Consider the following 13,619-nt stretch of genomic DNA (forward strand, 5'->3'; position numbering starts at 1 on the left):
AGGTTAAGGCACAGAGAACTGGAAAAAGATGAGGCACTGTTTGCTACATTCTTGAAAACTTGCTCCCTGTATCTTTTCACATTTGTAATCTATGAATTATAAACTCCAGTATTCTTAGTGCTGCAAGTCACGCACTCTAAAATACAAATTTTTTTTAAGTGAGAAACCAGTAACACAATTACATTAGTTTCAGGTAAAGGGATGATAACAAATGAAAAGTGCCTGAGTTGTAGCATAAAAGCTTGCATTTCTAAATATGCAAGAGCTCGGCTTTCTAAACACAACTGAGACAGCCAAACTATTTGTAGTTTAATATCTCAGTGCTCAGCCATTAAATCTTTAAATGGATTTTTAAAAGGAGGTGGTCAATCTTACTAAGTATTCTAGCTCTGTCCTGTGAGTTACAATTCTCCTTCCCCCATTTATCTGATAAAATGTCACACTGCCGTTACAGCAATTATTTGCCAGCCTATGGACATCAAAAAATCAGAAGGTTGTCATGTTGTAGCTTTCTGCCCCACAGAAGACAGAAGTAGCAGAAAGTATTACTATTATTTGTCTTCTAGGGACACCATAACTTAAGTGCTTGAAACTGAGATACCTTTTGCAGACAATGAGATATGCTCTGCAGACACCTTCTTTCTGTCTCAGAACATCCAGAACACAACCATGTAATTTCAGTAGAAAATCTTACAGCACACAAGAACTACACACAAGGCAGTCTGCTGAACCTACTGTACAGTGTAACATGACCCTGTCACAGAATCACAGAACATACTGGAACTGTAACAAATAAGCTGAATTCTAACTTACCTACTGAAGTTTCTGTGAACACTGTTAAGGTCTGTCCTCCCACACTTTGCAAAAGAAATGGATGCTCCCTTGGTGCACTGACTGAAGCAGGTTTTCCTCCAATATCATTGATACTTGCAAGCTCTTCATTCAAAGTAAATGACACCTAACAGTCACAATTACCACAGTGTTACTAAACAGACTCAATTACTCAGCTTTACAAGTTATGGGAAACAAAAAGAAAGAAAACCCGAGTAGTATAGCACATTTTAATTGCAAAAACATAACAAGTGGGATAAGAGTCTTACTATATTGATCTCTTATTGAAACACAGAATTCAAAGCTTTCATATACTTACTAAAATCTACTCATCTTTTAAAAAAATTGTAAATTACTTCCTCCTGAAATCAGAGAACAATTTGATTTTACTTATTAAAATGTAAAGTATGATAGGTTTCCAGACACTGTTCAGTACAAGTGCTTTAAAATGTTTCACAGAGACAGCTGAGTTCCAAAAAAATTGCTAATGTACCGCAAGTGTCATTAGTCTGAGGACTCCTGAATCACATGCAGAGGCTTAAATACAGTTCTTTTACTATTGTTTACATTGTATGCCCAATACAGGAGCTGAGGAGTACTGGGGGGACTGGGTAGCCAGAATCTTTAGCTGCAGGACACAGCAAGAAACCTGAAGGTGGAATGGCTTTAAATTTAAAGAGGGTAGACTTAGACTGGATATTAGGAAAAAATTCTTCCCTGTGAGGGTGGTGAGGTGCCAGCACAGGTTGCCCAGAGAAGCTGTGGCTGCCCCATCCCTGGCAGTGTTCAAGGCCAGGTTGGATGGAGCTTTGTGCAGCCTGGTCTAGTGTAAGGTGTCCCTGCCCATGGCAGAGGGTTTGGAACTGGATGATCTTTAAGGTCCCTTCCAACCCAAACCATTCTATGATTCTCACATGGGAGAAACTGCTATAAGAGAAAAAGGGGGCTATTTCTGGCTGGCTATGTGCTTTTCCCGTAAGTTCTGCTATAGCCCCATTCTGCCATGCAGCAACAGAGTCCCTAGGAAGCCACCTCTTCTCATGGGGTTCTTCACCCCATGGCTCTACACGGACTGCAAAATGAGCTCTGTGGCTCTCATCAAGATTTTGGTGTGGAGCTCACTGAATCAGGAAGGTTGGCTCATATTCTAGCATAGAAGAGACCAACCAAACATCCAAACCTCCAGTAGAATTCTCTCCACTCATTCTGAAAAGAATTTGGCCAGGTAATCAAACAGCAAATGCAGCTTGCTTCCCTGCCATTTTTTTTGTCCACAGCTTCTTCCAATGCAGTTAGAGGCCTATGTGGCATTTGAAGTAATTCTAACTAATGAAACTTCCCATACCTCCTATAAAGGATACAGGAAGTTACTCTCATTCACTGAGGCTGCTAATAAAAGCAGTTACCTTTGCATGCAGAACAATCTTCAATTTGCTTTATATTTAGTAGGACCAAATTCCAAATATATAATAGAATACCTTCTGAAACTGCAAACCTTCCATCTCAACTTCATTTGCTTTACTGTCATCCTTCTTAGTTCTGACAGCCTTCTGCACAAACACATCTCAAAATGTTTAGAGAAGGGTGATATAAGACTGCTGCTACAGATGGGTAAACAAACTTAGCGAAGAGAGACCAAAAAAAATCCAGGAACAGAGCTCATATGTGTAGAATTTGCACCTCCTGATTCTCTGGCACAATGCGTCATTACAGGTGTAGCAAAAAATATGTGACCAGCATGTTCTAATCATAAAATAGAAAATCAGCATGAATAAACTGAATAGAAACTAGCATGTTCTAAACAAATTTTCAGAATTCAAAATGTAACACATTCACAGCCTCTGTATTCAATAATTACTTACTTCTGTTCTTCCTTGATTTCTGCAAAAGAAAATATTTAATGTTTTAGTTTCCATAATCTAATTCCACAAGTTTAGCTTCCCTGATAAAAAAGCAAATTCAAATTCTAGTTCTGTTACTCATCTTTGCTCCTGAGCTGCTTAGTATTCTTTTATTTTTGTCATGCTGATGCCCAAGAATAAATGGGAAAAGTCAGCAGGTGAGAACAGAAGCAGCAAAATAGCACATGTAAGTTAAAGAACATTCTCCAGCTAGTTGTGCATATTTCTTGAGTTTAAGAAATCAAACACCACATAACCACTCCCCACTATAATTTCATATAATTTATTTTCATAATCACTACACAAGCAGGTACCATTCAGGTATCAGAGAAATATGCACAGTATTTGCAAGAAACAGAGTTATGTATTATAAAAGAAGCAACATAATCTACTTTGCCACAGGTAACTTCTATAAAATGCAAGCAGTAAAGGTACCGTAAAGGCTTACTTGGCAATCCTTAGTTTTCCCACTTCACCTCTTCCTGAAGCCTTATTCCACTGCTGTGACAAGTATTTGGGGACCTAAGAAAAGAAGACAGATCTCAAAAAAAGCAGATTTTAAAATTCTGTATGAAGTGTGTATGTGTATATATTTAAATGCTTTTACCTTGACCACTTCAGATTACAATATGAACCAAATATAGTAGACAATACAGAATCACAGGATAGGTTAAGTTGAAAGGCACCTTAAAGCTCATCTAGTCCAATTCCCCTGCAAGGAGCAGGGACATCTTCAACTAGACGAGGTTGCTCAAAGCCCCATCCAACCTGGCTTTGAACACTGTCAGGGACGGGGCAGCCACAGCTTCTCTTGCCAACCTGTTCCAGTGCCTCAAGAAGAATTTCTTCATTATATCTAATCTAAATCTACCCTCTTTCATGCTAAAGCCATTCCACCTTGCCCTGTCACTACAGGCTCTTGTTAAAAGTCCCTCTCCAGGTTTCCTGAGGCCCCCTTTAGGTACTGGAGCTGCTCTAAGGTCTCCGCAGAGCCTTCTCTTCTCCAGGCTGAACAAGCCCAAATTTCTCAGCCTGTCTCCAGAAGAGAGGTGCTCCAGCCCCTGATCATCAATGTGGCCCTCATCTGGACTTGCTTCAACAGCTCCATGTGCTTCTTATGTTGAGGACACCAGAACTGCAAACAGTACTCCAGGTGGAATCTCATGAGAGCAGAGGGGCAGGATCATCTCCTTCAACCCGCTAGTCATGCTCCTTTTGATGCAGGCCAGGATATGGCTGCACAAAGCAGAGGTCAGTGCAGGGACAGGAACAAGCAGCCCTGCTTAACCTCATACATTCAAGAAATAAAAGCTGTCCAAGCTGCAAGGACATAACACCACACAAATTCCTTCAGTTACAAAGGTTTTGGTGTCTGTAGCATTGGGTGACCGGGGCTCATAATGGACAGTACAGGCACCTCCTTTACCAACCAATAAGCTGGAAGCTGTCTTTTCAAGTGGACCCATTTCTCTTCTTTTCCCATCAATGTACTGTTAGGTGAAATCACAGCCTACCTCTTCAATCTCTGGCCAAAAATGTACCAGCTAACTATTGCCACGTAAAGTGCACCCCGAGAGCCAGTGCACTTCCACAGCCAGCCTCAGCGCCTTGCTGCTGCCGCCATGCCGTATGCCCATGTATGCTCATGCTCTACAGACTCCCACATGTGTCCCAGATGTGATGATGCATGCACGGCTCTGTGCAGCAGCAACAGCATTTCTTTTTTCTGGACAGAGTAATGCCTGAAGAATGTGTCCCATGCTCAACAGAGTTACCCTGGTTCTCCTTACAGACAAGTTTAAAAATGACATTTATCTGTGAAATCAAATGATAAGTGTTTGTTCTGATATAAGGTGCTATTGCTGATGAACACCTATAAACCTCAATACTTGTATGAGTGCACAGTTCAAAAGGTGGCCTGCCCAGAGAGGAGGTCCCAACTCAGCTCATATGTCCACGCATCCAGCCCTAGTGAGACACCTCAAGCCTCAAGCAGTTTATCCTCAGAGCAATGAGGAACTTGTCTATCTACTGCCCTTCACTGCATGCCATCAAGTCGTAGCCCTGTCTACCTTTCCTTGCAAGAAGACAGCTCAATCAGTTATAAGCACAGAGTGCAGTGTTTTGCAGATCACATGGATTTGCAGATCACAGTTTCCCCATCTCCACCGTTCAGCAATTCTGGCTGTCTTTTCTATGATGGCTGTTTATAAAGACTGGACATGACATATTAGCACAATGTGAGACTGGAGCAGTTTTTCCCATACACACAAGCTATTAGACGTAGAAGTACTCCGGCCCATTAAGGGATGGAATACAGACCTGAGGCAATACGGGACAATCTCACATCTAGTTTAAATGTAACACGTTCAAGTGATATGAAACCTAGATTGTTTTCTAAAGGAAAGAGCTGAACGCAGCCTAAGAGAAACTACTATTCTTTCTTTATAACCTCTTTCTTTCTAATAAAGATGCAGCAGTTGTTGTGAGATCATCTTAAAGACCTACAGTAGTCTCAGTGCCTAGCAAAACAGTGACTTGTTAAAAGAAAAAACATTTACTGTTCCAACGCCACATACTACAGTATTCCAGACAGGAACTTTCTAACTTTTTTCTTCATATGCTCATGACACATCAGGACAAATTTACAATCTGTAATTTTGCAGCAATGTTCTTTACTGGTACAGAAAAGTTTATTCTGGCTCACACAGTCCACAGCTACTGAAAACATCTGTGCCCACACAGAAAAATGGTGTGAGACACAGACAGTGAGAAAGTACTAAGCTATGCCTGTGGCATTTGCTGTTTCAAATAGCAAAGAGGCACATCATAGTCTTGTATTGAGAAAAAAATAAGCTAAGCTCCACTGCACAGCTCAGAAGGCAAAGAGCCTGTTCCAAGAACTCGCTGACAAACAGCAACTTACATTTACCTGTTCTTCAAAAAAAAAAAAACAACCTCAGAAAGCATCACAGTACCAGTGCTTAGCACTTTTTTTGGTCTCACAGTACCCTATGAAGTGCTGTGGAATAGCTAGAAAAATCCGGAGGTCCTCCATCTGCTCAGCCAAACTTAATGTCAGTCCAGGTATCCATAAAGTCCTAACACTGGGTCAAATACACCACAAATGCACAACAGAAATCCATGAATTGGCACAATCAATCAACAAAGACTTTTTTTCCCCACAGGTTTCAAAGTGATAATTTTCTACAGTGGATTTTCTATTGGATTCATGCCAGATCAGATATCGTTTTCTTTCTAAAGCCAAGATAAATGCTATGACATGTGCTCCAACTGACTCAATAGAAATAGTACTATGTGCTCGCACCTAATCTCTATCTAATTTATATTGCCAGGTAGACACACACCAAATATGAGTGGACAAGGACTGAAGGACTCGCATGCTATTAAAATCACTGACTTAGAATCATAGAATAGTTAGGGTTGGAAAAGACCTTAAGATCATGTAGTTCAAACCCCCTGCCATGGGCAGGGACACCTCACACTAAACCATGCCACCCAAGGCTTCATCCAACCTGGCCTTGAACACTGCCAGGGATGAAGCATTCACAACCTCCCTGGGAAACCCATTCCAGTGCCTCACCACCCTCACAGTAAAGAACTTCTTCCTTATATCCAATCTAAACTTCCCCTGTTTAAGTTTTAACCTGTTAGCCCTTGTCCTGTCACTACAGTCCCTAATGAATAGTCCATCCCCAGCATCTCTATAGCCCCCGTCAGATACTGGAAGGCTGCTATGAGGTCTCCACGCACCCTTCTCTTCTCAAGGCTGAGAAAGTTGGGGCTGTTCAGCCTGGAGAAGAGAAGCCCAAGCTTTCTCAGTCTATCTTCATAGGGGAGGTGCTCCAGTCCCCTGATCATCCTCGTGGCCCTCCTCTGGACTTGTTCCAACAGTTCCATGTCCTTTTTATCTTGAGGACACCAGAACTGCACACAATACTCCCAAGTGAGGTCTCACAAGGGCAGGATCACCTCCTCTGACCTGCTGGTCACGCTCCTTTTGATGCAGCCCAGGATACGGTTGGCTTTCTGGGCTGCAAGTGCACACTGAAGTCAGCTCATGTTCAGTTTCTCATCGACCAGGACCCCCAAGTCCTTCTCCGCAGGGCTGCTCTGAATCTCTTTTCTGCCCAACCTGTAGCTGTGCCTGGGATTGCTCCCACCCAGGTGCAGGACCTTGCACTTGGCATGGTTAAACTTCATGAGGTTGGCATCAGCCCACCTCACAAGTGTGTCAAGGTCCCTCTGGATGGCATTCCTTCCCTCCAGCGTATCAACCGAACCACACAGCTTGGTGTCATCGGACAAACTTGCTGATGGTCCATCCATCAAATTGATGTCACTCCAATTTAGAGACAAGGATGTTGTGTGGGACAGTGTCAAATGCTTTGCACAAGTCCAGGTAGATGACATTAACTGCTCTACCCCTGTCCATCATAGAAGCCCACCAGATTGGTCAGGCAGGATTTCCCCTTAGTGAAGCCATGCTGGCTGTCACCAAGCACCTTGTTGTTTTTCATGTGCCTTAGCATGCCTTCCAGGAGAATCTGCTCCAAGATTTTGCCAGGCACAGAGGTGAGACTGAGTGGTCTGTAATTCCTCAGGTCATCCATATTCCCCTTCTTGAAAATGGGGGTTATATTTCCCTTTTTCCAGGCATCGGGAACTTCACTTGACTGCCATGATTTTTCAAATATGATAGACAGTGGCTTAGCAACTTCATTCACCAGCTCCTTCAGGACCCACGAATGGATTTCATCAGGTCCCATGGACTTGTGTACATTCAGGTTTTTAAGATGGTTATGAACCAGATCCTCTCCTACAGTGGGTGCAAGGTCTTCATCCTCACAGTCCCTGTGTCTGCCTTCCAAGACTTGGGTAGTGTGGTCAGAGCCTTTGCCAGTGAAGACCAAGGCAAAGAAGTCATTAAGAACCTCAGCCTTCTCCAAATCCAGGGTAGCCAGTTCTCCTGATAGCTTCCGGAGGGGGCCTACGTTGTCCCTAGTCTGTCTTTTATTTGCTATATACCTATAGAATCCCTTCCTGTTATCCTTAACATCCCTAGCGAAGTTTAATTCTAACTGGGCCTTAGCTTTCCTAACCTGGTCCCCAGCTTCCCAGACAACATCCTTGTACTCCTTCCAGGCCACCTGTCCTTGCTTCCACTTTTTATAAGCCTCTTTTTTCCTTCAAATTTTCCTCAGCAGTTCCTTATCCACCCAAGGAGGTCTCCAGGCCCTCCTGATGCACTTCCTTCTAGTTGGGATGCAACACTCCTGAGCTTGCAGCAGGTGATCCTTGAATATCAACCAACAGTCTTGGGCCCCCCTGCCCTCTACGGCTGTATCCCATGGAACCTTCTGAAGTAGGTTCCTGAAGAGGCCAAAGTCTGCTCTTTTGAAGTCCAGGGCAGTGAGCTTGCTGCACGCTCTTCTCACTGTCCTGAGGATCTCAAATTCCAGCATCTCATGATCGCTGCATCCAAGGCTGCCCTGGAACATCACATTTCCAATAAGCCCTTCCCTGTTGGTGAGCACGAGGTCAAGCATGGGCACCTCTCCTTGTCGGCTCCTCTATTACTTGCAGAAGGAAGTTGTCTTCCACACAATCAAGGAACCTCCTGGATTGCTTCTGCTGGGCCGTACCATCCCTCCAAGAGATGTCAGGGTGGTTGAAGTCATCCATGAGAACAAGGGCCTGTGAGTGTGAGGCTCTTCCGATCTGTCTATGGAGTGCTTCATCCGCAGGTTCTCCTTGGTCAGACGGTCTGTAACAGATCCCCACAGTAATGTCTCCCATGGCTGTTCTCCCTTTAACCCTGACCCACAAACTCTCTGTTGACTGCTCACCTGTCCCCAGACAGAGTTCCATACTCTCCAGCCTACCCCTCACATAAAGGGCAACTCCCCCTCCCGCTTGCCAGACCTGTCTTTTCTAAAGAGCCTGTAATCTTTCACTCCAGCACTCCAGTCATAGGAGCCATCCCACCATGTTTCTATGATGCCTGTTATATCATACCCCTGCAGATGTGCCCACATCTCTAATTCTTCTTGTTTGTTCCCCATGCTATGGGTGTTTGTATAGAGGCATCTGAGCCGAGCTCCAACTGAAGCCGGCTCATTGGATGGAGCGGCTGGAATATCTCTACATTGCTCCAAGCATTTATTATAGGTGCTGGCAACTGACTGGGTGCGTTGGGATGGAATGAAGCCCCCCCCCACCCAGCACATCTAGTTTAAAGTATCCTTGACCAGTCTGGCAAGCCTTCTACCAAAACCACTCTTTCCCTTCATCAGAGCAGCTCCACCAGCCTGCAGTAGACCTGGTCTACAAACTTGGGTCTCGTGTTCAAGACACCCAAATCCCTGACTATGACTAATAATGTAGTCAGACAGGGATTTTTTTCAGATTAAGAGGTTGCAGATCAGTCCTATTTCTTTCAGCTGCATGGGAAATGGTATCAAAGAATGCAATTAATAATGTCTCTCCTGGCCTACCTGCAGTCAAGGGCTATGCAGGGGAAGAAAAAGGGATATGAAGGACTGTGATCAAAGGATTACATCTATACAGAGATACTTCTGCTAAAACCAGATGGCTCTCTCAAAACCACACTAGAGGCGCAAACAATCACAGGAATGACTAGTCTTACACACTGCAGATATCTTAATTTGCCACTTTCTTTTAGCTTTAGCATAATAGAAGCTTAACATCTGGAGAACAGTTGGGTTTCAAGCTCTTAATACTCCTTGAAAGAACATACAGAAAACAAGGGTGACCAGCTTTCACAGAAAGAGCAGAAAGAATATTCAAAGATCCCACAGCAGGATTTTGAAGAATATATACCCACAGAAAGACTTCCTTGTGGACAGAGCACCTCACATACTAAAAGACTATTAAACATTTTCAAGGCTTTTATTATGAGATTTGTAGGTAAGAACACTCTTCTCTCAGAAACCCATACAATTTAATCACGAGAAGAAATATGACGTACCAAATAGCATCACTCCAAGACCTCTTCACACTTCTGCTTTCTACTTGCTATTCATATCACACAAACACCTGGGCTCCAGTACACCAGGCACCCTGCAGGTAGGGTATGACACGAGGGCCCCTGCTCCATGCATCTTTCAGCTTATTCATAGCTTTCTATCTGCCTTTGGAACAAAAAACGCAAAGCAGGCCCTCTCTGTAAAAAAAAACACTTCCAATTTTCTGTGCGAAATTTAATCAGTTCTTTCTCTATATAGCGATCCATACGTAGTAGGTACATCAGAAACTGAGTAAGGCTGATGTCAGTTATCTATGTATTCATTTTCCTTTGAACATCCCCCCCCAAAAATTATATAAAAATATCATCTTTCTAAATATAGATCAATGCAGCAGATTAAATAAATAAAGAAAGAACCCAAACCACCACACAGGGAATAAAAAAAAAACAAACAACCAATTCTAATGGCTAACACTAAATGGGCTTCGCTTTATCACAAGTACATAACCAACAGATCTTACAATATTTCCTTATCTTAGCTTTCACTGAAAACACAGAAAAAATATTTGTGCTGCTTTCTGGGTTTGTACTAAAGCAACGCAATTGCTGGTACCTCTTTTTACTGCTTATGCTTCTAAAAGACTCATCACTACATTTTTTATTGCCTGTTAAGTAGCCTCTCTGGAATATTTCCTGTGCTGGCACAATATATGCTAAAAGGAAATTAAATAAGATAGATTTTTTATTCCAGCAGAATTGATGCTCTCTCCCTCAGACAAAGGATAATTTCAGCCTTATTACCTTATAAAGAAGAAGAAAAAAAAGTACAGGTGCTACACACTGTCATGCCTCTGCATGTGTTGAAAGTCCTAGTAACAAGGACGGTTGTTTCCAAGTTCAGGTCTGAAGGAATTCAAAAGATAAAACCCTACACATCCCTTGCTACGGCTATTAACATTAGCAACTTTGTAATATTTTTTTATCATCATTATTATACAAGGCGGCAGACAAATTATAAATTCAGATCATGTGCATGAAGGATTAGATTAACACTTACTTGGAAGAGCAATATTTAAGTGTCCCTTTTAGACCAGCTTTCCCAGGCTCTGTGCTGAGTGGCATCAACCATAAACACAGACGTGCCTAAAAATTCCTGTCTTGCTTCAAGAAACACCAACTGTATCAGCCTAAAAGACAAGCAAGTTCAGGGCTCTGCCTCCAAATGCAGTCAACAGTGGGTGCTTCACAGAAGAGGAGAACATAAGAAGAAAAGGTATTTCTCCAACATGCTCTTCTAATTTATAGGATCTTTTACTCGGAAACCTTGGAGTACGGACACATATTTACTTTTAATCTCTCAATATGATTTTCCTGTCTGAATTTGTCTAATGGCTTTCTGAGCTTCTGCAGTTTTGACATTCACAGCTTCCAAAATTTAACTACATATTGTGCAAAATGGTACCGCTTTGAGTCCCATCAGATGAACTGACACACCCCTAAGTCTTGTGTTCGAGCTGACTCTTCCCTACTCACTTCTTCCTCATTCACCTGTGACACTACTCATGCCTTCAGACCTCTGTAAGCTTTCCACATCAATCATCTTGCCAGCCTGATAGGTAACAACATATATAGGAGTTTCCTCCATAGCCACCGTTCCTTGTTCTTCAGCTCATCCCAGGTGCACTTCTCTGTACTGCTTCTATACAGGTTATAGACGTCCACTTTATAACTTCCACAACGGGGAAGATAAGATCAGAACTACACACAATATTCAAGATACAGGAAACACGGTAGCGCAATATTTTCTCTTTTGTTCTCTGTATCTTTTGCAATCATGCCTAATGTTGAATCTGCTCATCTGACACAACATTCTTAGGGGTTATCCACATCTACTGAAATCCTAAACCTCCTTCTGAATGACAGCAACCAGCTGAGAACTAATTGCTGTGTATGTATAATTAGGATAGTTTTTCTCTGTGCACACCAGATTACACTTTTCTACTCTGAATTTCATCTGCCATTTATCATCCTGTCACTTGGTATGTCTCGATATACTTCTGCAGCTTTCTGCTGTCAGCTTTCATTTTTACTGTCCTAGATAAGCTGTTACAATTAGAGCACCATGGAGTGCTCATTATGGTTTTACAAAACCAGACATTCAGGTGTCAGTACAAAAGAGGAAGCCAGATGTAACGACCCACCCACAACCAGAACTTTTAGAGAGCAAAGCAAGTCAGAAACTGCCCACCATTTCCACGGGCCACAATGAGATATTCTGGTAGCTGATATATGATTGTGTCACAGCCCTTCACTACCCTGGACCAGTAGCTGAGTACTACCATGTCCCCACAGTCTTTCAAGTTGATGGTCTGAGCTTGTTCCTTATATCCCCAAAACAGGAAGAGGAGGAGACTACTGCTTCTCCTCAGACACAGCAAACACAGGACTAGAAAAATAGGGGCAAATCTACAGAGGACAAGAAGGGAGATAGGGCACATATTTCCCCACCCTCAGCTGTTAAGTCTCCTCTTTTCTGAACCAGTGCTTGCTGTGTCCAGCAGAAGGGACCAAGACATCCTGATAGAAAGTCCCTCCACACAGGAGAGCTGACAAGCTGTCAGTAGCTGCAAGCATGGCCTTGCACCAGATAGGTGCTTTGACTTTTGTACCTTTTCATAGCACCTTTGCTATAGCTGTACTTCTTTAGCACGAGGTGAGCTGTAGTGATGAGACAAAGGCGTTTATTTTCTTTGGGGTATTTTTGTTTGTTTGTTTAACCGAAATGTGAATTTGGGAGCACTCAAACTTTCACCAACTCCGAGAGTTTTAGGAAAACTAGTACCATTTTTATTACCCCTACTAAAGCCCAAGCCAAGGACAGCCCGAAGGTAGCCCACTCTTCCCTGGGGAAATCCATGTTATTGGGATGTATCCTTTCCCAAATCAGGGGGATTGGAACTAGTTGATCTTCAAGGCCCCTTCCAACCCAAACCATCCTGTGAATCTGCGTACCCCGGCAGCTGCCCAGGAAGACGCCGCGTCCCGCTACTCGCCCAGTCCCTCGCCCACCAGGCGGGAAACGGGGCAACTCAGCCCCAGGGAAGCCTCACACGGGCAAGCCCAGCTCCTGTCGCGCCCCAGGCATGGCACGGCCCAACTCCGCGCTGCTACCCGGCCTCTTCCGTGGGACCCGCCAGCCGCAGCCCGAGCACAGTGTGTGGGGGGTGAGACAGGCTCAGTCGCCACAGGCCGCGCCAGGCCGGGCCTAGGGTTGCACCGGCGGCTTCTCACCTTCACCAGCCACATGCCGGTGTTCTGCTTGGCCCCGGTGAGGTCCAGCTCGCCCTTCTCGCTCATGGCAGGGCCGGGATAAGGCGCAGGACGGGGCTCGCGGGCGATACACGCGACCAGCTCTTCCGGCTCCTGCGGCCGCTGTACCCACCCGGCAGCTCACCCCCGGCAGACGGTGGCCTGCGGCGAACAAACCTCCTCGGCTCGCGGAGCACGGCGGCAGAGAGGTGGGGCTCCTGTTTGAGTCCCCGCCCCGGCGCGGTCGCCGGCCAGGAGGGCCTCGACATGTCGGCGACAAAATCTACTGCCCCCAGCCCTCTTACAGCCCCCCCCCTTTACAGGAAGGGTTATCTGAACATGCTGGAGAATGGCAGCAACACGTTCTACAGAAACGGGAGGAGCAGCCTGGAGAGGAAGACACCACCGTAACAGTGCTCTTCCCTGTGGGCAGGAAATGGCGCTATGGGAGTGGCTCCGGGAAAAGGGGTCAGAGCGTCACAGTGTCCCCAGGTGTCACAAAAGTAAGGAAAAATAAAGCAGGTGAATCCTTTACCATAGGTAAAAAGTGAAGAATTAGACTTAGCTTT

General features: G+C 44.2%; 1 protein-coding gene across 2 annotated transcripts in view; it reads right to left on the reverse strand.

Moving 5' to 3' along the window:
- The window catches only part of GTF2F2 (general transcription factor IIF subunit 2), a 96,988-nt gene extending 83,763 nt beyond the window's left edge, over window positions 1-13,225 (reverse strand). For both annotated transcript variants that reach the window (XM_057426928.1, XM_057426927.1), the window contains exons 1-4: window positions 13,033-13,225; window positions 3,181-3,254; window positions 2,694-2,712; window positions 814-958 (exon numbers count right to left, since the gene is read on the reverse strand). In XM_057426928.1, the coding sequence (XP_057282911.1) occupies window positions 814-958; window positions 2,694-2,712; window positions 3,181-3,254; window positions 13,033-13,098 (304 nt within the window). In that variant the 5' untranslated portion in view covers window positions 13,099-13,225. The remainder of the gene's footprint in view (window positions 1-813; window positions 959-2,693; window positions 2,713-3,180; window positions 3,255-13,032) is intronic.
- Window positions 13,226-13,619: the final 394 nt, after the last annotated feature.

The sequence above is a fragment of the Pezoporus wallicus genome, unplaced genomic scaffold, assembly GCF_028554395.1.
Source record: "Pezoporus wallicus isolate ANWC-B61680 ecotype Strahan unplaced genomic scaffold, APGP_CSIRO_Pwel_v1 contig_7113, whole genome shotgun sequence".
Taxonomy (NCBI): domain Eukaryota; kingdom Metazoa; phylum Chordata; class Aves; order Psittaciformes; family Psittacidae; genus Pezoporus; species Pezoporus wallicus.